Source organism: Danio rerio, chromosome 18 (assembly GCF_052040795.2).
Source record: "Danio rerio strain M-AB ecotype USA chromosome 18, GRCz13ab, whole genome shotgun sequence".
Lineage (NCBI taxonomy): Eukaryota > Metazoa > Chordata > Actinopteri > Cypriniformes > Danionidae > Danio > Danio rerio.
The window spans coordinates 10958329-10984526 of NC_141038.1; the positions used below are offsets into that span (position 1 = coordinate 10958329).

At 39.8% G+C, this 26198-nt stretch overlaps 1 protein-coding gene across 6 annotated transcripts in view; it reads left to right on the top strand.

Moving 5' to 3' along the window:
* pclob (piccolo presynaptic cytomatrix protein b) overlaps positions 1–26198 on the top strand; it is a 120980-nt gene that overhangs the window by 15565 nt on the left and 79217 nt on the right. For all 6 annotated transcript variants that reach the window (XR_015514739.1, XM_087292979.1, XM_087292982.1 and 3 more), the window contains exons 2-17: positions 1858–2747; positions 2937–3812; positions 9934–10791; positions 10875–11684; positions 11775–12578; positions 12720–13532; positions 14044–15393; positions 15692–16465; positions 16556–17344; positions 17490–18290; positions 18389–19171; positions 19263–20150; positions 20347–21336; positions 21826–22827; positions 23422–24417; positions 25055–26065. Coding sequence is in view for 5 of the 6 variants with exons in the window: in XM_087292979.1 (XP_087149105.1) it covers positions 1968–2747; positions 2937–3812; positions 9934–10791; positions 10875–11684; positions 11775–12578; positions 12720–13532; positions 14044–15393; positions 15692–16465; positions 16556–17344; positions 17490–18290; positions 18389–19171; positions 19263–20150; positions 20347–21336; positions 21826–22827; positions 23422–24417; positions 25055–26065 (14325 nt within the window). In the remaining variant the exon portion in view is untranslated. The remainder of the gene's footprint in view (positions 1–1857; positions 2748–2936; positions 3813–9933; positions 10792–10874; positions 11685–11774; positions 12579–12719; positions 13533–14043; positions 15394–15691; positions 16466–16555; positions 17345–17489; positions 18291–18388; positions 19172–19262; positions 20151–20346; positions 21337–21825; positions 22828–23421; positions 24418–25054; positions 26066–26198) is intronic.

The following is a 26198-nucleotide window of genomic DNA, read 5'->3' on the forward strand; positions in this document are numbered from 1 at the left end:
TTTTAAGGAGCAAAGCTGGAAAATCGCCAGAAGAACACGTTGATGTTGAGACCGTGTTAATTATACAGTGTTTCTACTATAATGACAGCGCATGCTACTATTAAAAACACTTGATTAAATAAATAATAAAATAAAGAAATAAATAAAAACAAACGCACGGAAAACTCACATTACAGTTCTTCGTCATAAATGTGTCCGCATAGAGTTACTGCTGTGAATGGTATGGCGTGTTGTATTTCACGCTGAAAGGCAGAGAGACGTGATGCAGGATATAGAGCGCTGTCCAAGGTGCTGAAGGGAAACGTCCAAACACTCAGTCAATTACAGGGAAATGCAGTCATGCTTTTCTCGCAAAATCATCGCCATTCATGCTAGATTTTTAAGATGTGTTACATGTGAGTGAACAACAGGTGTGTAGGATTGGTAAATTGTCACTAGGATTGTCAATTGTTATACAGTAGGTAGTTATCAGATATCATGAACATCGACATTTCAAAAATCCTGTTCATGTTTTGGAACATAGCAATTATGTAATATTTTATGCATCCCATAAATATGTTGTTTGGAACAATTTAGTGGTAATATTAAGTCAAAAGTTAAAACCATTTAAATTGGTTGCTCTTAAAATACTCTTCTGCTCACCAGTGCTCTATTAATTTGCTAAGAAAGCAGTAATAATGAAAACAGTACACTTTTCCAAATAAACAAGCATTTAAACTAGCTGTTTTCTTTCTGAATATCTTGCAACTGTCATTCATGTGATTTAAATCTGATATTCAGCATCATTGCTTAAGTCTTCAGCATGACATGATCTTTAATAAATCTTTCTAATATGTATATTTGAAGTTTACAATAACCACATTTTCTTAAAATTAGCTATATGTGCGTGTATTTGTTTCTTTAAGAATGTTATATTTAGTATTTTGTCATGGTTTTCTCACATGATAAAAAGACACAACTGTTTCAGTATTGTTAACAATTTTAAGAGTCTTCTGAAGGATCATTAGATTGATTTCTAAAGGATCATTTGACTGGGCTAATTATTTCTGAAAAATCAGCTTTGAAACAGGAATACATTGCATTCACTTACAAAATTGTTCTGCAAAAATGAAATAATATTTAATAGAATTACTGTTTTTTATTGCATGTATAATTAAAATAGTTGACTCTAATAAACCATTTTATTTGAGGCATAGCATGTCACTGCAAGAGCAAATGTACTGTGAGGGCTAATGATATGGTCCATTTATTTTATTTATAATGGATGTGCTTACTGCAGGTCATGGGTAAATGACAATTCATCACCTTAGAATTATAAGACTATCTGTAGTTTTTGTCAAAATTGAGTTAGTGACATATTCTTACTAAATTACAACTTATTTACATCATGGGATGTTTTTTATAAGTTGTTTACATTTTAAGATTTTTTATTTAAAAAACAAATGTTACACATATACTGTTTGCTATATACTTTGAAGCTCAATATCTCAAAATCATTCAAACGCTGATAGAACCTTATAATTCCAAGCTGACGAATTCTCCCATCCACAAACACTGCTATGACAACCATTTTTCTTAATGCAAAGATTACTTCTTTTGTTTATTCTGTTATTCATGTTCTTGCATTTAGGATTTCACACTCTTTGAAGTTCACTTAAATAGAGCATGTCTGAAAATAAATATTTCAAAGTATTATCTTCGTTTTATCCAGTTTTGCTTTAGGCAAATATAAAAAGAAATATACAATTGTAACTCAATAAATGTTTTTGTTTATGAAGTCAGTAAATATTCATGTTATCATACATATGGTGTTACTCGCTGTTGAATTTATGCACATTCAATTTTCTATTTTCTAAGGGACACTGGAGGTAGATGTGAGGGATAACTTCAACTGGTGAGAGAAACCCACCTCTGGGCTCCCCATCCCAGTCTTCTCCTACACCAGTGCCCTATTCCCCACAGCCAACATGTTTTCCTCCAACTTTCTGAGCGGGGGGAATCCTCTAAGTGCAATGTCCTCTGCTGTGAACAAGTTTGGTCTTTTTGGGGATGAGACCAGTGAGGAAAAACAACAACAGCAGCCTCCAGGATCCTCAAAGCAGAAGGATCACCAACAGCAGGGGAACGGCCAACCAGCCTCGCAGGGACCTCAGAGACAAAGTGGACCTCAGCCACAGGGTATGGGAAGGGGAGGCCAAGGAGTTGGACGGGGAGGCTCTCAACCACAAGGAGCTGGAAGGGGTGGATCTCAACCACAAGCAGCTGGACAGGGTGGATCCCAACCACAAGGAGCTGGACGAGGTGGATCCCATCCACAAGGAGCTGGACGGGGTGGATCCCAACCTCAAGGAGCTGGACGGGGTGGATCTCAACCTCAAGGAGCTGGACGGGGTGGATTCCAACCTCAAGCAGCTGGACGGGGTGGCTCTCCTGTACTGCAAGGGGCTGGTAGAGGAGGTCTTTCCCAGCAGGGAGCGGGTAGGGGTGGATTGCAACATGGAACAGGTGGGGGTGAATCTCCTAAGCACGGTGTTGGGAAGGGTGGACCAAGAGGACCTGGGTCAAGGCCTCCTTCAACAGAGCCTCAGGAGAAAAGTGGATCTGGAGCTGGGGTTAAAACCCTCTGTCCAGTCTGTAAAAACACAGAACTCAATCTTAAATCCAAGGATTCACTCAACCATAATACCTGCACACAATGTAAATCAGAGGTCTGCAACATGTGTGGGTTTAGTCCTCCAGATGCAACTGTGAGTACAAATTGCTAACTCATCATTCTTTAAGTTTGCAAATGTTCTACTGAAAATAGACGTATCTGTCATTCTTTGAGAAACATTAGCAGTCTGATCGATCACCAAAACAACTGTGTTGAATTTAATGTATGTCAAATTAAAAATTTGCAACTGGATAACAGAAATTTGTATTTTCTATATTCACAGGCTAAGGAGTGGCTTTGCCTGAATTGCCAGATGCAGAGAGCTCTGGGAGGGGCAGAGAGCAGTGGACCTCCTACACTAAAAGCCCAATCACAGCCCAAGGACAATGTACCATCACAGAACCTTGCAAAGAAAGACACACCTCACAGTAAGCAGATGCCTCCATCTGCCAGTCCGCCAACAAAACCAACACAAAGTCAGAAACAATCAAGCCAGTCCAGCACAAGTGCAGCTCATACATCGCAGCAAACAACACAACAAAAACCTCCTACAAAGCAAACAACACAAGGTGCTCCTCCTGCCAAAAGTGAGCCACCATCAAAGACTGATCCTCCTAAAAAAGAAGAAGAGTCCAGTTTCTTTGGTTTCGGTTTTGGTGGCACTCGATCCCGCTCTCCTTCTCCACAGCCTGGTGCCTCTTCTGTTTCTGGGAAGGTTTTAGGATTTGGTTCTTCATTCCTTAGCTCTGCATCAAACCTGATTTCAGCTACCCAAGATGAAAACTCAACCACACCCCCGACCTCTCGAAAGGGATCTACCATTTCCCAAACCTCTGCCAAGATCACAACACCCCCTTCATCAAGAAAAGGCTCAGAGGCCTCTAAGGGATCCCCCAATCTTTCCAAGTCACTGATGCAAGAGGGAAAAACACAACAACAACAAAATAAACCTCAAGACACTCAAAAACCAACAACAATTACGGAATCCCCATCTGCTCAGGCTACTAAAGTGGATCAAAGCCCAAAACTTCCTCCCAAATCCTGTCCACTCTGCAAGGCACTCCTAAGAAAAGATCCTCTTAACTATAGTACCTGCACTGAATGCAAGACCATTGTGTGTAATCAGTGTGGATTTAATCCTGTGCCTCATCAGACGGAGGTAAGAAACAGATGAATTTATGTTTTGCAGTTGGCTCACATTATGGTTTGTGCAATGAACTGTGTGAGGAAAATGTCAAGAGCAATTTCAAAGGACATGTTCTTTGTGATTTCAGTGATTCTGTTGTAAAAGATGGATGTATTTTCTAGTCTCTTTGGTTTGTGTGGAGGCAGTCTTGTGGAAGGCAGCCTGAAAATGGCTGTGAGAGAGACAAAATGTGCTTTGATTCTAAATTACCTCAGACTACTCCCTCCCCAAACTTTTCAAAATAAAGTGCTTGAATCTCAAGACCAAAAGTAAAACATAAATGTGCAGATGCACAATGTGTCATCCTTTTTTACGTTTGCATTAGTGTGATTCACAGATCCATTAAAAGATTAGTTCATCTAAAAATTCAAATTATGTAATTAATTTCCTCACGTCATTTCTATTTCTTGAAACCTTTATGTTGGAATCCAATTTAAGATATTTTAGATTAAAGCTGACAGTTCCCAAAACATCCGCAGACAGAAATGGTCATGATATATTTAAAGTTCTAAAAAAGATTTGCATTGGGTTTAGTGGGCCCAGGGGGTGACACGACAGCGAACAAAGTTGTATTACAGTTTTTTGGTGCACACAGATGAGCTTTGTATGATTACAGATGATATTTTAAAAGGAATGTTTTATCATGGTTTTAGTTGACAAGGTTTTAGTTTTCTGTACCTTAAATACCTAGCTGGCAGCTAGCTCTCTGCAACTCTCACATGGTCACCAACAGAAGCTAAGCAGGGCTGCACCCGGTCAGTACCTTGATGGGAGACCAGATGGGAAAGCTAGGTTGCTGCCAGATTTACTCCCGATTCACAGGGGGCTTCAGCATCAATGCTTGACGGGGCGTGTCTGAAGTTGGGGCTGACGCGATAATCATAGCACATCAGCCAATGAAATTCGTCCAAAATCACTGCATTACTGCATAAAGCGATCTGATTGGCTGACGTGTCCGTTGGTGCTTCAAAAGTTCAAGACGCGCCGACAGATGCACAATGCAGATCGGCAATGCTTGACGTCACCCATTCAAAGTGAATGGGAGAGTGTGGACGCTGGCACCCAGTATGAATAGAGTGTTAGTGAGGCCAGCAGGGGGCGCTCAACCTGCGGTCTGTGTGGGTCCTAACACCCCAGTAGATTGATTTGGACTCTATATTGCTCTAAGCGCCATCTTTCAGATGAAGCATTAAACCAAGGTCCTGACTCTAAGTGGTGGTTAAAAATCCCAGGATGTCCTTCGAAAAAGAGTAGGTGTTTAACCCCGGCATCTTGGCCAAATTTGCCCATTGGTCCATCACGGCCTCCTAACCATCCTCGTATCAAAATTGGCTTCATCACTCTGTCTCCTCACCACCAATCAGCTGGTGTGGGGTGTGAGGTTTGGCACAATATGGTTGCCATCATGCATCCAGGTGGATAAGGAGATTCCTTCCACAAATGTGTAAAGCACTTTGAGTGTCCAGAAAAGCGCTATATAAATATAAGGAATTATTATTATTGTTATTAATAAATGTGTCTGTGGTTGTATGTGGAGGCTCAGAGAGCTCTCAGATTTATTCTTATTTTGTGTTTCAAAAATGAACAAAGGACTTGGGGGATTGGCCCGACATGAGGGAGAGTAATTAACAAAATTTTCATTTTTTGGGTGAACTAATCCTTTAAGGTTTTGGGTGATAAATAGATTTCATGAATGAATGGACTTTCTCTGCTTTTTGATTTGTATTATGACGTTTAATAATCAGTCTGGCTCAAACATGGCAGTTGCTGGCTTGTCTGTTTTGCCTGCCAACTTTCCACTCAGTGTGTTGCTTTCAGCCACTTTACAGACAGCAAAGCCATCGAGATGTCATGGCTGCTTGGGGAGAGAGCTTCATAATAATCTTGTGGGCTTTAGTGATGTCTGCTTTGATCCAAGTGGATACTTTATTTTGCTTTCTCAACAGAAGTTGGTAGATGTGGTTTAATTTTAGGGCTGCAACTAACGATTATTTTAATAATCAATGAATCGGTCGATTATTTATTTGATTAATCGGACAAAAAACAAACAAGAAAAGCATTCATTTCCAACTCTTTATTTAAAAAAGCTCATCCCTGAGCTGTTATAAAAATAATAATAATAATAATAATAATAATAATAAAAATAATAAAATAAAATAAAATAAAAAAATTATCAAGTATTTTTGTTCTGTTTTCAACATAAATATCTAAAGAATTCTTAAATCAAGATACATACTAGACACATGAAATAATATAAAATAAAATACAAACAGGAAAAGCATTAATTTCCAACTCTTTATTTAAAAAAAGCTCATCCCTGAGCTGTAATAATAATAATAATAATAATAATAATAATAATAAAAAAAAAACTTAAACTTAAACAAGTATTTTTGTTCTGTTTTCAACCCAAATATATTTAATAATTCTTAAATCAAGATACAGTACATACTAGACACATGAAATACCTTAAGAAATGATGTCTTGTTTTTGAAAAAAAAAAAAAAAACACGCCTCAACATAAGTGATTGTTTGCTTAAAACAAGCTAAATTATTTGCCAAGGGGTTGAGAAAAATAATCTTAATGAGATATAGTCTCAAACAGAAGTTAAGCATCACTAAATTTCCCTTTGCCATATTTCTTGTCTGTTCTTGATTGAAGGTTTTGTAGATATTTGGACTGGAGATGAGACAAAATTGACTAAGAAAGAAAAGCTGTTTTTGCAGTGCAGCTCTACGTGGCTACAGATCGAAAAATAAATGATCCAAAAAAGGCGAGTGAATAAAAGCGTGTCTTTAGTCTTACAATGCAAAATAACTATACCACTGCTGTTTTACTTCTGTTGTTAACCCTTTTACTGGTGAGTTTAAAAGATTCTATCTGGAACCAGGAGTTTTTTTTTTAGGCGATCATTATTTTAGAACATTCACCCTTAATGTTTTCATGGCAAGGCGTCATGTTTGTCACGTGACACACAACAGCCACAATAGCACTGCATGACAGATGTAACACTTTTATTTTGTTTTTCTTTCCGTTTTAATTCAACGTATCCACGCGCTTGCCCAGCTACCTGATATTCCAATTCAAACAGACGTGTAAGTGATTCCATGTGGATCTATAACGTTGGATGGGCATCACCATGTTTACTTGCGTTTGCCTCATTCATAAAAGTAGACCACGCATGATTCAGCAAGTAAATTCATCAGTTACTGACCAAATGCATGCGAGTAAGTGGCTGGTGAACTTAGAGAATGGTAGATTCAACTTTATAGTTACTTTCACTATGTGTATCTAATATGAATAAAACATATCGACAACTTATATTTGAATAGATTGTTAGACATTCTTGTGTGTTTTACAAACTCTAAATGTATTGTTTTACTAGTACTTGTGTGTATTTACATGTCTTAAACATAAACGCTGCATATTAGTGATAATATGACAAGTCTTTCTCTGGCTCAGCGCCAGTCAATGCGCCAAAGCTAATGTGAATTTTTCAGTTGCCGCTCTAAGGGTAAGCGAGCTAACGCTAACTTGTCATGCTTGTCAAGCTGGATAACGAGTAAAAACACCAGCACCAGGGACTTTACGGTCCTCACTTCAAAACTGAAAAAAAGTAGGATTCTTTATTGATTTACCCTGCTGTTAAACTGCCTTCCTCCTCATCCCTGTCTATAAGGCGCTGAACTCTTTATCAGTGCACGAGAGACCGTGTTCACTCCGCTGATGTTGAACTAAAGTGTTTTTAAAAATTCCAACGTCCCCGTGTCACAGGGACACAACAATTTCGATTATGAAATTTCTTGCCAAAACTTTTAGTAATCAATGTTTATGCATTTAATCGATTCGTTGTTGCAGCCCTATTTCATTCTGTATTTGTTTTCTGGACTCAGTGGACTCTATTATTTATAGGGGTTCTATTTCTGATGTCATGTGGTACATTTTCTAATTTTTATTAGTTTTTTTTTCCAAGTTAACCATCCATACGATGGCAGCTAGCTCTCTGCAACTCTCACATGGTCGACCACTGAAGCTAAGCAGGGCTGCGCCCGTTCAGTACCTGGATGGGAGACCACATGGGAAAGCTAGGTTGCTAAGTGGTGTTAGTGAGGCCAGCAGGGGGCACTCAACCTGTGGTCTGTGTGGGTCCTAATGCCCCAGTATAGTGACGGGGACTCTATACTGCTCAGTGAGCGCCGTCTTTCGGATGAGACGTTAAACCGAGGTTCCGACTCTTTGTGGTTGTTAAAAATCCCAGGATGTCCTTTGAAAAGGAGTAGGGGTTTAACCCCGGCATAATGGCCAAATCTGCCCACTGGCCTCTGTCCATCATGGCCTCCTAACCCTCCCCATATCATGATTGGCATATCATCACTCTGTGTCCTCTCCACCAATCAGCTGGTGTGTGGTGTGCGGTCTGGCGCAAAATGGCTGCCGTCGCGTCATCCAGGTGGATGCTGCACACTGGTGGTGGATGAGGAGATTCCCCCTCCATTGTGTAAAGCGCTTTGAGTGCCCAGAAAAGCGCTATATAAATGTAAGGAATTATTATTATTAATTATTATTTAGTTTGCTTTTTTGCGTTGTCATTATCACGCCTTTTATATTTCAGGAGTTTCTCTAAGGTTTTATATAAACTAGTAAGAGAGTAGACAAATCCAGGAATGGGCAGGAATGTGTAATTTTCACAGTCTTAGCTCTAAATCTGCTGTAATAATATATGTCCCCAAGAGAGCACTTATGGCCTTTGTTGTAATCATCTCAAAGCCCTAAACAACTAGGTTTGACCCGAAGCGGCTGTTTTACCTTTTAGGATGTGTTGAGTACAAAATACTCTTGATTCTGTAGTTGAATGTTTTGAGTTTATGTTCAGCCTGGCAAGGAGTTTTGAAGGCTATTGGGTCACATGGACCAGCTGTGTGACGAAAACATGGAAGGCAGAGGATCCTCCGCGTTGTTGTCCTCTGAGATAACATCTAAGTCTTTTCTGAGGGAGTTCAAAAGCACAGAGATGTGGTGTAGATTACAGTGGCATCTGCTACTTAGTTGTGCTCAGTGTCAAGTGCAGGTTGTTGAAATGAGATAATAGCGAAAGAGTATGTCTTCTATATGAAGGTCACCTTCACTCATTCTGCAATAACTGTGTGTGGTTTGTGTTTAATCAAAAAATATTCAAGCCTGAGAAATGCCTTAAGCCTAGAGATTTAGTAAATATGAAACAGCTGTGTGCTTTTTTTACCTCTCTAAAATGATCTAAATGATATATTATATTTCCTTAAGCCTTAAATAAGATAGCTGCTGTCTTTCACCAGAGGTTAAATTTAGGTTTTAGTGTGAGCTGTATGTCTGATGACTGTGAATGCAGCATGAACTGATAATTCTTTCTGAGTACGATGGGAAATTATTTAAGCATACAGGATCACGTTTTAAAAAGAGAAATCATACAAATGCACCAAATAATCAGCTCACATTTCCATAACAAACATTTTAGCTGGCACATTTACAGATTTGTAAACACTGGCTTGCACTGACACTATTGTGAGCTATGTTTGATTAGATTTCATAAGCAATCCTTTGTAATTTTTTATATATGTATATGCACACAAATACTGTGATGTACTGTTAACAAGACTTTTGGAAATTTGCACAAATTGAACTGGTCATTTGGGGATTGTGTCTAAAATATTTTTGGTTTGTATTTGCCATCTACTGTAGCTTACCTGAGAAATCCTTTTAAAAAGTCAGAGTAACTGCAATGTAGTCCTCTAAAACACACACATATACCTTTTCAGTATAATAAAACATTTAAGAGTGTCTTAGGGCCGTGATTTCATCTTTCTAGTTTACTGAGCATGTGTTTATATGAGTAGCCGTTCCTCTGGCAGAATATGCATTTTTGTACACTCATTCAGTCATTCGAACTATTCTAATGTTTCTAAACAAAATATGTACTAAAATATGTAATATTAAGATATGACTAAAAATAATCCTGTTCAGAATGTTTCTGTATGCTAAAATACCTCAAAGAAGTGGAATAAGTTAATAGATGTTGGCAAGGCGACTACTATTACTATTAACCATTGGTTTTTTTTGCAGGCAAAGGAGTGGCTTTGCTTAAACTGCCAGACACAGAGAGCACTGAAAGGAATAGAGCCTCCAGGACAACCCACTATAAAATCCAAAACACAGCCCAGCAAATCTAATAAGATGGATTCTACACTTGGCCCTTTAGAAAAACAGTCCTCAACTCTGCCAACAATGGCTAGTCCTGCCAACCAACCTGCTGCTCATAAAAAGGAGATGCATGAACAACAGACTAGTGCAGTTGGAGCAAAGCAAGCTCCTTCCACTAAGCCTGTACAACAGCAGACAGTAAAAAATGCCTCCTCCCCTTCTGTTTCTAAAGCATCACCAAAGGCTGAGGCTGAACAAGAACAGTCAGGATTTTTTGGCTTGGGCTTTGGTGGAGCACGGTCACGGTCACCATCTCCTCAGCCTGCGGTTTCTGCCATGTCTGGTAAGGTCTTGGGATTTGGTTCCTCCTTTCTGAACTCAGCATCTAATCTCATTTCATCAGCAGTTCAAGATGAACCTTCTACAACTAATTCCCAAGCTACTTCAGTCTCACAAATTTCCCTCAAAACCAACACTCCACCAATGCCTCGAAAAGGGTCTACAACGTCAAATGAAAATCAATCAGTTGGTCAGAAAGAAGATAAAAAGATAGAGTTAACTGCTGACCTAAATAATAAAGCACCAATATCTCAACCTAAAAAAGGTGAACCTTCTTTATTGATGCCAAAAGCAGACAAAAACCCTCAACCCTTGCCCAAATCCTGTCCACTTTGCAAGGTAGAAATCAAAAAGGACCTTGCCAACTACCAGATCTGTACTGAATGCAAAACTACAGTGTGTAATCTTTGTGGATTCAACCCAACACCCCATCAAACAGAGGTAATTTTATGCTGACTCACAAATAATTTCTAAAATATTTGAATAATAGGTGAGCATGAGTTAACCAATTTCTTCTTTTTTAGTTGAAAGAGTGGCTATGTTTAAACTGTCAGACTCAAAGAGCTCTCAAAGGAATGGAACCACCAGGACCTCCAAAATTGGAGTCTGCAGCACAGGCTAAAAAACAGCCTGCCAGTAAACCATTGGTTTCACCCTTGATTCAAAAGGAAGGTGCATCTGAATTAGACAAGTTAGGCAAGAAAATTGGCCCTCCTCAGAAATTACAAGACCAACAATCCAAGGCTCCAAATGGTGCTCTGCCAATCCAAAAGGCCCAACAACAAGAACATGAAGCCAAATCTGAAGTCTCTGCCAAGTCTGCCAAGGAAGAATCTGGATTTTTTGGTTTCGGTGGTGCAAGGTCAAGATCTCCATCTCCTCAACCTGCTGTGTCTGCTGTTTCTGGGAAGGTTCTTGGTTTTGGCTCATCCTTTTTAAGCTCAGCATCCAATTTAATATCTACAGCTGTGCTAGATGAGACATCTACAACACCACCAACCTCCCGCAAAGCTTCAACAGTTTCCCAGGGCTCAACACCAACCACTTCTCGGAAGAGTTCTGCTGTTCCACAGATGTCAAACACCGGGGACACAACACAAACAACTGCAGAAAAACAAGAGACATATCAACAAGCCAGCAAATCTTCTATGAACAAAACAGCTGATAAATCATTACCTACCAAAGTGGACAAAACACCCCTGCCCCTCCCCAAGAGCTGCCCACTTTGCAAGGCAGATATTACAAGTGTTCCTCCTAACTTCAGCAGCTGCACTGATTGCAAAACTATTGTCTGTAACCGTTGTGGATTTAACCCTATGCCTCATGAAAAAGAGGTAAGATATAATGTTTATTTTACTCTTGCAGTCTTGCTTGTGTTATTAAAGGTAATAAATTGATTTGTGATTGTGATTTTTGTCATCTAGGTAAAGGAGTGGCTTTGTTTGAGTTGCCAGATAAAGAGAGCATCTGAACCTTCAAGTCTAGATCCTAAGTTGCAGTCTAAACTTGGCTTACAACAAGATAAAAGAGTTCAACATCAGCCTCCTCCACAAAATGTTCTAAATGAAAAATCCCCTGCACAGAAAGAGAGCATAAAACCTCAACAGCCAAAAGATGCCAGTGTTTCAGCTAAATCTGAAATTACAACACAATCAGATTCCTCGAAAACAGATACTGGTTTCTTTGGTTTTGGTTTTGGTGGTGTTCGATCTCGATCACCATCTCCTCAACCTGTTGTGTCAGAGAAGGTACTGGGCTTTGGTTCCTCCTTTCTCAGCTCAGCATCTAATCTCATATCTTCAGTAGTTCAGGATGAATCCTCCACAACACCACCAACACCTCGTAAAGGTTCAACCGTTTCCCAGAGCTCTGTGAAGTCTACAACACCACCCACCTCTCGTAAAGATTCACTAACAGTAGCAGCTACATCCCGCAAGGGATCTACAGCATCCCAGGACTCCGTAAAAACACAGCCTGGGGAAACTAAAATTCTTTCTCAAAAGCTAATGGAAGACAAAAAGTCCTTGCAAGATCAAATTTTAAAAGCACCGTCTACATCTCCATCAAAGCCTCAATCAGCTGTTAAGTCCTCTCAGCTTCTTGTTAAAAATTGCCCACTTTGCAAAGTGGAGCTCAAGAAAGATCCTCCCAACTTTAACACCTGCACTGAATGCAAGAGCATTGTATGTAACCTCTGTGGGTTTAATCCCATGCCCCACCAGACTGAGGTAAGACAACTTAGCATTTCTAGTAGCACTGTTATAACAGTATTATTGTTCAACATGTAGTTCAGCAATATTGTTCATTTATTTATTTTAATTCAGTTGAAGAGAAAAAATTAAACCATTTTGTCTCTCTTTTTTTGGCAGGCAAATGAGTGGCTTTGCTTGACCTGTCAGGTACAGCGAGCATCAGTGCCCAAAGATCAAGCGAAGATAACAACCCCAGTGCCAAAGAAAGAGAAAGATCTTCCAGAATCTTTGCAGAAGAAACAACACACAAAGGAAGCCACAAATGCTGGTCACAAATCACCAGTAGCAGGGGGTAAGGAGCCCACTGCTGACTTACCACAACAGGTCAGACAACCTAAGACCCAACAGCAGATGAAATCGGACAAGCCTCTAGAAAATCAATCTGAACTACCACCAAAGACTGAACCTCATCAAGAGGGTTCTGGATTTTTTGGTTTTGGCTTTGGTGGGGCTCGGTCAAGGTCACCTTCACCTCAGCCTGCTGTGTCTGGGAAAGTTTTGGGCTTTGGTTCCTCCTTTCTTAGCACAGCCTCTAATCTGATATCATCAGCTGTTCAGGATGAGCCTTCTACAACACCACCAACTTCCCGCAAAAGTTCATCAGTTTCGGAAACCACAATACTTCCTGGCTCCCGCAAGGGCTCTTCAGTAGCCATGCAAGAGTCTCAGAAAACTCAACCAAGTAAAGACACTAAACCATCAATTGAGCAGAAGAAAGAGGAGAAGACACAATTGCTTCAGCAGGTTAATGTTCCATCAAGAGAATTGAAAGATAATTTAAAGATGACAAAGGATTCGCCCAAGCCTCTTCCCAAGGTCTGTCCACTCTGTAAGGTGGATCTCAAGAAAGATCAATACAACAGTTGCACTGAATGCAAAAATATTGTGTGCAACCTATGTGGGTTCAACCCAATGCCCCATCAAAATGAGGTAAGACAATTGTTTATTTATTTCTGAGTAAAACAACTATTGAACAAAAAAATAATTATAAAGAGGGAAAATGTTGTTTATTGACAGGACTGAAAATTACCTTTCCATACATCAGCAGAGATATGTTCTGCTTCATTTTTATTACATTAAAATGAATAAAGGCATATATCCTGGGTTCACAATAAAAACAGTGACATTCATCAAGAGGAAATATCAATGTTGAGTTCATGCTCTTTAAAGAAGAACTATTTCATACTAGGCTCCATCATGCAAAATTTGTCAGTATTTGTTTATATAAAATTTATACTGAGGGGAGATATTTCTAGGTTCCATCTCTGTACTATAAACCTTTTGAGTTGCCTTGTAACTTTCGAAGATAATATTTAAAGTGGATTTATTCATTGATCTCAAGGATGACATTTTAACATCCTTAATATTTACAAAATCTCACTTTACATATTGTAAATCACACTTGCCAAATTATCAATTTAATATGCATTTTAAACTACAGGTGATGTGGCTTTGCTTGGCATGCCAGATGCAGAAAGCACCAGAACCTCCCCCTGTGCAACTGCAGTCACATGCAAAGAAGCCAGAAGATACAGTACAAATGGATAAGAAACCACAAGTACCAGGGAAACAAGACTATAAACAAACTTCAGCAGCAACTGTACAACCCGCCCAGAAAGAAACACAAAAGCAGCATATTACAGATGTTTCAAAGTCAGAATCACAAAAAACAGATCCACAGCAAGATAAAGTTGGATTCTTTGGGTTTGGTTTTGGAGGAGCTAGATCAAGATCACCTTCTCCTCAGCCTGCTGTCTCAGAGAGGGTTCTAGGATTTGGTTCATCTTTCTTAAGCTCAGCATCTAATCTAATCTCAACAACTCCTCAAGATGAGTCCTCCACAACACCGTCTAGTTCTCGCAAAGCTTCAACAGCCTCTCAAATGTCTGATAAAACACCACCAACCTCTCGAAAAGGTTCTGCTGTCTCACAAATCTCTAATAAGGTTAATACCACTCCAGCTTCCTCTCGCAAGGGTTCACAGACATCTATTAAAACAACACCTCCAACCTCACAAAAGGGAGCTGAAGCTGATGTAAACATTAATAATGCAGATGGGGCAAAAACTAAAGTTCCAGAAAAGGGAGAGGAAACAAATAATTTAGTTACCTCACAGCAACAAGAACAAGGAAAAGCTCAAGATGGGGCTTCTCTGTCATCAGAACTCCATGAAGATCCAAGAAGTAGATCTCAGTCTCCTTTACTTCCACCTGCAGCATCTGCTGTCTCTGGAAAGGTTCTAGGATTTGGTTCTTCCTTGTTTAGCTCAGCAAGTAATCTGATCTCATCAGCTCTAGAAGAACCTTCAACAACACCCCCTGCTTCTCGAAAGGGTTCAACAGCTTCCCAACTCTCCGCTAAGACTACAACTCCTCCACCTTCTCGTAAAGGCTCATCAGTTTCCCAGACTTCAGACAAGATTGCCACTCCACCTTCCTCACGAAAGGGCTCTGGGGTTTCTTTGACATCGGCTCCTGGTCCTACACAGAAGAAAACACTTGATCCAGATGCCACTGTAAAAGAAAAGGCTGCACTACTTACTGGTACTCCAGAGTCAATACAAAAAAAGAGAAAAGACGAGAAACCCATGGTCAGTCAGGCACAGCCAACAACTACTAAAGATGCAGCTCTTCCAGAAACAAGGACAAAGTCACCAATATCACTTCCCAAAGCCTGTCCTCTCTGTAAGGTTGATTTGCAGAAGGAGCCTCCCAATTTTGATACCTGCACTGAGTGCAAAAACACAGTGTGCAATCGTTGTGGCTTTAACCCAATGCCTCATGAGACAGAGGTAAGTAGCCTTGTTACCTTGAAGAACATAAAGCGCCTTATATATTATCATATTTTTAAAAATATATTCGATTTGTGTATTTGACATAGTATGCACAAATATGCACCTCATTTTATGTAGACTGCATTTTATATAAAAAATAATATACCTATATATATTATATTTAACATCAAGTTTATTTTTTAAATGTTTATTTGTTTCTAGTACTGCATGTGCTTATCTTTATGAAATGACCACAGAGCAAGTGTAAATTCGTAAAACTCCCTAATTTCATTCTGATACTAAATTGTCATTACAGAAAAAGGAGTGGCTTTGTCTAAACTGTCAGATGCAAAGAGCTCAAGCCGAGGCCAACAAGGTAGCTCCTCCGGTATCACCACTAAAGAAAACGACACCAGCTCCTGTTCCTATCAGTGAGAAAGAAAAGACTGCAGTATCTTCAGGTACTCCAGAGTTTACAAAGGAAAATACAATTACTCCTAAACAGAAGCCGCAACAGCAGGAGGACATCAAAAAAATAGCACAGCCATCACTAAATCAATCTACTGCTCCATCAAAAACTGCACCCACTAAAGAAGAGAGTGGCTTTTTTGGCTTTGGACGCTCTAGATCGCCATCTCCCCAACCTGCTGCTTCCAGTGTTTCTGGTAAGGTATTTGGATTTGGTTCTTCCCTCCTGAGTTCAGCTTCTAATCTTATGTCCACTGCTGTACAAGATGAATCCTCCACAACACCCCTTGCAACTCAAGAGGATTCAGCCCCTTCGAAAACTCTTGTGAAGACTACATTAACACAAGCTACAACTCAGGGAGGATCAGCTGATTTGTCACCTAAGCAGGGAGCTAAATCTGTTCAAGAGAATCAGAAAGACAAGGAACAAGAAGGAAAGATGAAAGAAATTCAGGCAAAAGCTGTTATCAAAGAAGAAGTCTACAAATCAGAGCCTCCAAAGGCTTGTCCATTGTGTAAGGCAGAAATAATAAAGAATCCACCAAACTATAGCACATGTACTACTTGCAAGAACACAGTGTGTAATCTCTGTGGATTTAACCCATTGCCACATCAAACTGAGGTGAGACAAAGTTCTATAACTGAACAGCATGTAATTAATAATGTTTCAATATATTAAACTACTTTTTACCCTTTTTCTATCACACCACAGATGAAGGAATGGCTGTGTTTGAACTGCCAGATCCAGAGAGCTCCCATACCTCCAGCTGGACAACCCGGTCCACAAACTACCAAGTTACCTCCACCTGCCTCACCACAAAAACAACACACTCCTGGCGTTGTAGCAGAAGATCAGAAACTTGATGCTTCTGGACAACACAAAATCAAACCCAATTCAGCAGATTTGAAACCACCTACATCAGAAGCCCAAAAGCAGAAAAGTGAAGTCTTACCTGCCAAGTCTGATCAACCACATAAACCCGAACCATCTAAACAAGAAACAGATTTCTTCAGCTTCGGGTTTGGTGGCTCTCAGTCAAGATCACAATCTCCTCAGCCCACTGTGTCTGCTGTCTCTGATAAAGTTTTTGGCTTTGGCTCCTCCTTCCTAAACTCAGCATCAAACTTAATCTCCTCTGCTGAACCATCTAAAACTCCGCCAACATCTCGAAAGGGTTCTACAATTTCTCAGACTTCAAGCAAGACCATACCAACACCTCCCACTTCTCGAAAAGGATCAGTAGCTCCACCAGAGTCAAAACTAAATCCACCTCCAGTGCAGTCTAAGCCAACGTCTACACCAACGCAAGAACAGAAAGGGCCACCAGATGTTCAACCATCCAAACCTTTAGAAGCTGAATTGAATAAAGAGCCACCAAAAAGCTGCCCCTTATGTAAAGAGACCCTCAAGAAAACCCCACAAAACTATAGCTCTTGCACTTCTTGCAAGAGCATTGTTTGTAATCTCTGTGGATTTAATCCCAATCCTCATCAAACTGATGTAAGTATATGTGTTTTACATTTTGATGTTGCATTAGCACAGTTCATAAATTAATCATAGTTGAATGATTATAGATTTGATGGTCACATGATACAAATACAATCAAGATATGACTCTATTTGAGGATCTTTTGTATTATCTACAGGTGAAGGAGTGGCTGTGTTTGACTTGTCAGATGCATAAAACTTCAGGACCTCCTCTTCCTCAACCAGAGCCACAATCTAATATAGCACTTGCACCAGCATCTCCACTGAAGGAAAAAACTCAGGTTTCACCTTCTCCTGAGAAAAAGCCAAGTGTTACAGCTGACCAGGACAAGAAGCCTCTTGCAGAGACTAAAGAACTAAAAACACCAAATACTCAAAAATCTAAAGGTGATGTTCCTTCTTCCAAGCCTGTTCCACCACCTAAAGGTGAACAGGTTAAAGAAGAATCCAGTTTCTTTGGCTTTGGTTTTGGCAGTTCTCGATCTCGATCTCCCTCTCCCTCTCCTCAAGCTGCAGTCTCTGATAAGGTTTTTGGTTTTGGGTCCTCCTTCCTCAGCTCAGCGTCAAATCTAATCTCTTCGGCTGTTCAGGATGAGTCCTCCACCAAAACTCCACCAACATCACGCAAGGGATCTACAGTTTCCCAAGTTTCAAATAAAACCACACCTACGCCACCCACTTCTAGAAAAGGATCTGTAATTCCTCAGGATGCTAAACAAAAACAACCTCAAAGAGAATCAAAGCCAGCTGTTTCATCAATACAAGATCAAAAGCCAGTATCAAAAACCCAAGATCCTCAGCTGGTCAAACCTGCACATACATCAGAGGAGATTTCAAAAGCCTGTCCACTTTGCAACGAAACACTCAAAAAAGATCCACAGAACTACAGCACTTGTAGTTCATGCCAGAAATCTGTTTGTAATCTCTGTGGATTTAATCCAAATCCACATCAAATTGAGGTACCTACATTTATAGATTTATTTGAAAATACAATTTGTAATTAAGTCATGTAAATTCACAAAGGGATGTTTAATTGTTTATGTTTTTTTATCAACAGATGAAGGAATGGCTATGCTTGACCTGCCAGGTAGAGAGAGCCTCAGGACCTCCCCCTGCTCAGCAACAAGTACCACTAGCATCTACACAAAAGAAAGTAACTCTAGAAATTAAGCAGACTGTTACTGTTGAGCAGGACAAGAAACTTACTGAGGCTAAAGAACCTACAGTTACTCCAACAGCATATGCTCAAAAATCTAAAGATGATACAATTCCTTCCAAACTTGCTCCAACATCTAAAGTTGAACAGAATAAGGAAGACTCTGGTTTCTTTGGCTTTGGTGCACGATCTCGGTCACCTTCACCTCAATCTGCAGTGTCTGGAAAAGTTCTGGGTTTTGGGTCCTCATTCCTCAGTTCAGCATCTAATCTGATATCCTCAGCCATTCAGGATGAGTCATCCAGCAAAACTCCACCAAGTTCTCGTAAAGGATCTACCGTGTCCCAAAGTTCTATCAAGACAGCACCAACACCACCGACCTCTCGAAAGGGTTCTGAAGCTGCTCAAGCTGTGCAAAAAAGGAAAGTGGTGGAGGAAGCCAAGGTTACTGTTGTACAGAAAAAAGATGACAAGAAAATAGAGGAGAATAAATCACAAGATGAGAAGCCCAAAGTACCAGTTGATGATGTGCAAAGTAACACACCAGTCCCAGAGCTTTCGAAAGTCTGTCCAATCTGTAAAGTAGACTTAAAGAGCAATCCATCAAACTACAACACTTGCACTGGATGTAAGACCACAGTGTGCAACCTTTGTGGATTTAGTCCGATGCCACACCAAACTAAGGTAAGAATACTTGATTTTTTTTTAGCTGTGTGAGTTGCACATGCATCATTCATTGCCTATTTTAATATTAATTGCTATTATTAACTTACAGGTAAAGGAATGGCTATGTTTAAACTGTCAGGTAAAGAAAGCACAAGAATTTCCCTCTGCCCAACCACCCCCAATGGCTAGCAAAGCATCTCAACCAACAAAATCACAAGACATGGACAGTCCTATACCCTCTAAAATTCCTGTTTCTTCACTAAATATGACAGATGTCATTGGAACAAAAAGTGCATCGGTTGCTACAGAGAATCAAGAGAGTAAACCAACACAAGCATCATCACCAGTACCCCAAATGCCAAAAAGTGATCCATCTCCTACGAAACATGCTGTATCACAGAAAGCAGAACCTTTAAAGGAGGAAGCGGAATTCTTTAGCTTTGGTTTTGGTGGTGCCCGATCTGGATCCCCTCAGCCATCTGTTACTGCTGTCTCAGGAAAGGTTCTTGGCTTTGGATCCTCTTTTTTGAGTTCTGCATCTAATCTAATATCAACAGCCATGCAAGATGATTCCTCGACAACCCCACCAACTTCTCGTAAGGCTTCCATGGCTTCAGAAACATCTGCAAAGAATACAACGCCGCCAACATCTCGCAAGGCATCCGTGGTGTCCCAAACCTCATTAAAGACTACACCAACATCGCCTGCTTCTCGTAAAGGATCTGTAACTTCTCAACAAATTCCACCTACTGGTGATACCAGTAAAGCACCTATACCAGACAAAACAGATGTGAAGCAGGTCCAACAGGCTACAACAGTTCCTGAACCTGTAATAGGCGCAGTCACAGCTCCCAAAGCAGAGACCAAAACATGTCCTCTTTGCAAAGTGGATCTCAATATAGGTTCTAAGGTCACTCCAAACTACAATACTTGCACTGAGTGCAAGAAGATTGTTTGTAACCTCTGTGGATTCAACCCAACACCACATCAAACAGAGGTAAGAGAACACAACTATAGTACACTTCATACATTTTTGCTAAAAAACTATTTTAATGCAGCTACGGCAATTAAAATGTACTCAAATTTCCAGTGTATTTTTTTGTGATTTCTATACAAAACAAATGCTACGTCAATGTTTCATTAATGTAATGAAAGAAATAATTCAATGGTTATTCTTTGATCTATTGTTACAGTTCAATGAATGGCTTTGTCTGAACTGCCAGACACAGCGTGCATTAAATGGAATAAAACCACAAGAACCTTCTAAAATAAAAACCCACGAACAACCTGACAAAGTCTTTACCCCAGCACTTCCTCAAAAATCAGAAAGTATAACACCAGGGTCATCATCAACCACCATAGCTCCTGATTCTGTGGATGGAACACAAAAGAAAGAGATTCAAGCTGTGGCCATCTCTGACAGAACTAAGCCTGCTGTTTCAGCGGATGTCCAAAAGAAAGAAGCAGTCACAGGTTCTCCAAAACCCCCAGAGAGTAACATAAAGGGACCACCTGTACCCTCATCTGAGTCTGACAAGCCTCCTGAAAAGGCTACTCCAAATGTGCAGACAGAGCCACCAAAACAGGAATCTAGTTTCTTTGGTTTTGGATTTGGTAGTCCTAAGATGCAACCTGCTTCACCTAAATCATCAGAATCAACAACTGGGAAACTGTTTGGCTTTGGTGGTCTTACAGAAACAGCTAGATCTAGGTCACCCTCACCGCAGTCTGTTTCTGCAGTCTCTGGGAAAGTTCTTGGCTTGGGATCTTCTATATTTAGCTCAGCATCTAACTTGATTAGCTCAGCTGTTCAGGATGAGCCATCCAAAACACCCCCAACATCTCGAAAGGGATCGACAGTTTCTCAGACATCTACTAAGGCAACAGCTCCCACATCTAGGAAAGGATCTGCAGTGGCACCAGACTCTAGTAAAGTTTCACCTGTTGGAGACACTAAAACACAAGCAGCACAAGATGTAGAGAAGAAAACAGAAATCAAACAAGTTACATCACCCAAACCGCCCGAAAAATCGGCTTCTAAAGAAGTCAAAACCAACTGTCCAATATGCAAAGTGAAGCTCAACATTGATTCCAAGGATGCCAAGAATTTTAACACATGCACTGAATGCAAGATGACAGTGTGCAGTCAGTGTGGATTTAACCCAATGCCTCATCAACATGAGGTAAAATATTTGACCACTACTTTCTAAAACATGATTAAGATCCATTTACTTTACTTTCTACCATTCACATTATTTTAAGTGGAGAATATCTTTGACTTTTTGTCCCCTGTTTGCTTTTTGTTTTTTAAAAGTATTAATTAAGAGGCTCCATTTGTATTAATGCTGTAAATGTTGCAAGCCATTGGAATTCCCAGAACATATGTGTAATATTTGTGTCTTGAGGCAAATTACTTGTGTAATTATCTAGTATACAAATACATAGTTTGACCCTCACTAACGTTTCCCATTTCCATGCATTTCACTCACTGAAAAGTTATAAGAGTAAAGCACAGTCACACAGTTAATGTTAATGATACAAAATGAAGTGGTAATATTTTGTATCTTGCTAACATAAGCTAGATGAGCTGTTTTTGTAGTTACAAAGTTTCTAGTCATAAATATAAGACCTTAGACTTCAGGATTTAATGGTTTATTCTATAACTTTTGCAGGTTGAGGAATGGCTCTGTCTGAATTGCCAGGTACAACGGGCACAGCAAGGAGTGAAAAGTCCTTCAACATTGCCTCAGTCAGTTCCTTTATTAAAAGACGACAAAACTACATCCAAAGCTGACAAGGAAGCTCCAGCTCCAGTTGACACCAAACCTGATGAGAATCCAGCTGCAGTTCCCACTAAGAAGAAGGCTGCACCTGATCAGGAAATAAAGAAAGACATTTTAGTTCAAAAGACCAGCAGTGATGCCAAGCCAACTGATAAGATCACCTCTAGCAAAGATCTTCCTAAGCAGGACAATACTAAAACAGAGCCTGAGAAATCCCAACAGCCACCAACCAAGGATACAATTATTCCTGTCAAATCTGCTCCACCTACTGAGACTAAACCTCCAAAACAGGAGTCAAGTTTCCTTGGTTTTGGGTTAGGTGGTCCTAAAGCACAGCCTTCTTCCCCAAAACCAACGGATTCAGGCACAGGAAGGTTCTTCAGTGGCTTTGGCGGCCTGACAGAAACGGCAAGATCTCGATCACCATCACCACAGTCTGTTTCTGCTGTCTCTGGGAAAGTTCTGGGCCTAGGATCCTCTATATTTAGCTCAGCGTCTAATCTGATAAGCTCAGCTGTTCAGGACGAGTCCTCCAAAACACCACCAACTTCTCGAAAGGGATCGACAGTTTCCCAGACATCTACCAAGGCAACACCTCCCACATCTCGGAAAGGATCTGCAGTGGCACCAGATTCTAGTAAAGTTTCACCTCCTGAAGACACTAAAACACAAGCAGCACAAGATGTAGAGAAGAAAACAGACATCAAACAAGTTACATCACCCATACCACTTCAAAAACTTGCTCCTAAAGAAGTCAAAACCAACTGTCCGTTATGTAAAGTGGAGCTTAACATTGATTCTAAAGATGCCAAGAATTTTAACACATGCACTGAATGCAAGATGACAGTGTGCAGTCAGTGTGGATTTAACCCAATGCCTCATCAAACAGAGGTAAGACATTTGCCTATTACATTTTTTAAACCTACCTTAATTGTTACTATTAGAAGTGGATATTTACAGTGTGTTATGTTCTTTATTTGTATTTTAAGTACTTAACCAAGTCAAAAACAAAATGTTCAATTATGCATTTATCAATCTCCCATTATTTTTTACAATTTTCCCTTACTCTTTTAGTCTTTAAATTCTATCTAGCACAGCACATCTTTGACTCTTTGTCCCCTATTTGCTTTTTTTGTTTTTAAAAAGCGGTAATTAAGAAAGGTAATTTGTAATCATTCTGTCAATTTGGCAAGCCATTGGAATTCCCACAACATATTTTTAGTGGTGTGTCTTGCTGAGTTTTTGTGTAATTATCTAGTATACAAATAGATTGTTTGACCCTTGCTGAATTTTTCCATTTCCATACTTTTCACTCACTGATAAGTAGAAGGTAAAACATGAATAAGGTTAATGATACAAACTGTCTTTTTTATTATCTTGATAACTTATGCTTAAAGAGCTGTTTTTGTATTTAGAATGTTTTTCGATAGAATTTTAAGACATGGTTGAGGATATAATTTCTTCTTATATATATATATTTTTCAGGTTGATGAATGGCTCTGTCTGAATTGCCAGGTACAACGGGCACAGGGAGGAATAAAAAGTCCTCCAGTAAATTCTCAAACAGTTCCATTAGTGAAGGACAACCAAACCACATCCAAAGTTGACAAGGTAGCTCCAGTTGAGTCCAAACCTGACGAGAATCCAACCGCAGCTCCCATTGAAAAGAAAGTAGTACCTACTCAGGAAATAAAGAAAGACATTTCAGTTCAAAAGACCAGCAGTGATGCCAAGCCAACTGATAAGATCACCTCTAGCAAAGATCTTCCTAAGCAGGACAAAACTAAAACGGAACCTGAGAAAACACAACAACAACCAACCAAGGACACAATTATTCCTGTCAAATCTGCTCCACCTACCAAGACTGAACCCCCAAAACAGGAGTCAAGTTTCTTTGGTTTTGGGTTAGGTGGCAGTAAAGCACAGCCTCCTTCCCCAAAACCAACGGATTCAGCCACAGGAAGGTTTTTCAGTGGCTTTGGTGGCCTGACAGAAACAGCAAGATCTCGATCACCATCACCACAGTCTGTTTCTGCTGTCTCTGGGAAAGTTCTGGGCCTAGGATCCTCTATATTTAGCTCAGCATCTAATTTGATAAACTCAGCTGTTCAGGATGAGTCCTCCAAAACACCACCAACTTCTCGAAAGGGATCGACAGTTTCCCAGACATCTACCAAGGCAACACCTCCCACATCTCGGAAAGGATCTGCAGTGGCACTAGACTCTAGTAAAGTTTCACCTGTTGGAGACAATAAATCACAAGCAGTACAAGATGTAGAGAAGAAAACAGACATCAAACAAGTTACATCACCCAAACCGCTTCATAGACCAGCACCTAAAGAAGTCAAAACCAACTGTCCATTATGTAAAGTGGAGCTTAACATTGATTCTAAGGATGCCAAAAATTTTAACACATGCACTGAATGCAAGATGACAGTGTGTAGTCAGTGTGGATTTAACCCAATGCCTCATCAAACAGAGGTAGGACATTTGCCTATTACTTTTTTTAAACATGATTAATATATATTTACCATAATTTTTATAACTAGAAGTTGATATTTATTGTACGTTTTGCTCTTTATTTGTATTTTAAGCACTAAACCAAGTCACAAACAATGTTCATACATGCATTTATTAATCTCCCTTTTTTTTGTTACTATTTTCGCTTATAGTTTTAGTTCTCTCTTTAAAATCTGTCTAGCACAGCTTCTCTTTGACTTTTTGTCCCCTATTTGCTTTTGTTTTTAAAAAAACAGTAATTAAGAAAGCTCATTTGTATGCATGCTGTCAGTGTGGCAAGTCATTGGAATTTTAGGACATGTTTTGTAGTGATGTGTTTTGCTGCATTTTTGTGTGTGTAAATATCTAGTATACAAATAAATAGTTTGACACTTGCTGGATTTTTCCATTTCCATATTTTCATTCACAGATAAGTAAATCGCTCACTGATAAGTAAAAGATAAAACACAGTTAAGGTTAATGATACAAACTGAAGAGGTCAATTATTTTTTTTCTTGACAACATGTGCTTAAAGAAATCCTTTTGTATTTAGAAGGTCTTTAGATAGAATTTTAAGACATTATAGTTGGGGATATAATGTCTTATATAATTTTTGCAGGTTGATGAATGGCTCTGCCTGAATTGCCAGGTACAACGGGCACAGGGAGGAATAAAAAGTCCTCCAGTAAAGCCTCAAACAGTTCCTTTAGTGAAGGACAACCAAAGTACATCCAAAGCTGACAAGGTAGCTCCAGCTCCAGTTGAGTCCAAACTTGATGAGGATTCAACTGCAGCTCCCACTGAAAAGATGGCTGCACCTGATCAGGAAATAAAGAAAGACATTTCAGTTCAAAAGACTAGCAGTGATGCAAAGTCAGCTGATATGATCACCTCAAGCAAAGATCTTCCTAAGCCGGACAATACTAAACCAGAACCCGAGAAAACACAACAACAACAACAACAACCACCCAAGGATACAATTACTCCTGTAAAATCTACTCCACCTACCAAAACTGAACCCCCAAAACAGGAGTCAGGTTTCTTTGGTTTTGGGTTAGGTGGTCCTAAAGCACAGCCTCCTTCCCCAAAACCAATGGATTCAGCCACAGGGAGGTTCTTTAGTGGCTTTGGCGGCCTGACAGAAACGGCGAGATCCAGATCACCATCACCACAGTCTGTTTCTGCCGTCTCTGGCAAAGTTCTGGGCCTAGGATCCTCTATATTTAGCTCGGCATCTAATTTGATAAGCTCAGCTGTTCAGGACGAGTCCTCCAAAACACCACCAACTTCTCGAAAGGGATCGACAGTTTCCCAGACATCTACTAAGGCAACACCTCCCACATCTCGGAAAGGATCTGCAGTGGCACCAGACTCTAGTAAAGTTCAACCTACTGAAGACACTAAAACACAAGCAGCACAAGATGTAGAGAAAAAAACAGATATCAAACAAGTTACATCACCCAAACCACTTCAAAAACCTGCTCCCAAAGAAGTCAAAACCAACTGTCCATTATGTAAAGTGGAGCTTAACATTGATTCTAAGGATGTCAAAAATTTTAACACATGCACTGAATGCAAGATGACAGTGTGCAGTCAGTGTGGATTTAACCCAATGCCTCATCAAACAGACGTAAGACATTTGCCGATTACTTTTTTAAACATTATTAATATTTATTCAACTTAATTGTTACCATTAGAAGTGGATAATTATTGTTTGTTTTGTTCTTTATTTGCATTTTAAGCCCTGAACCAAGTCTCAAACA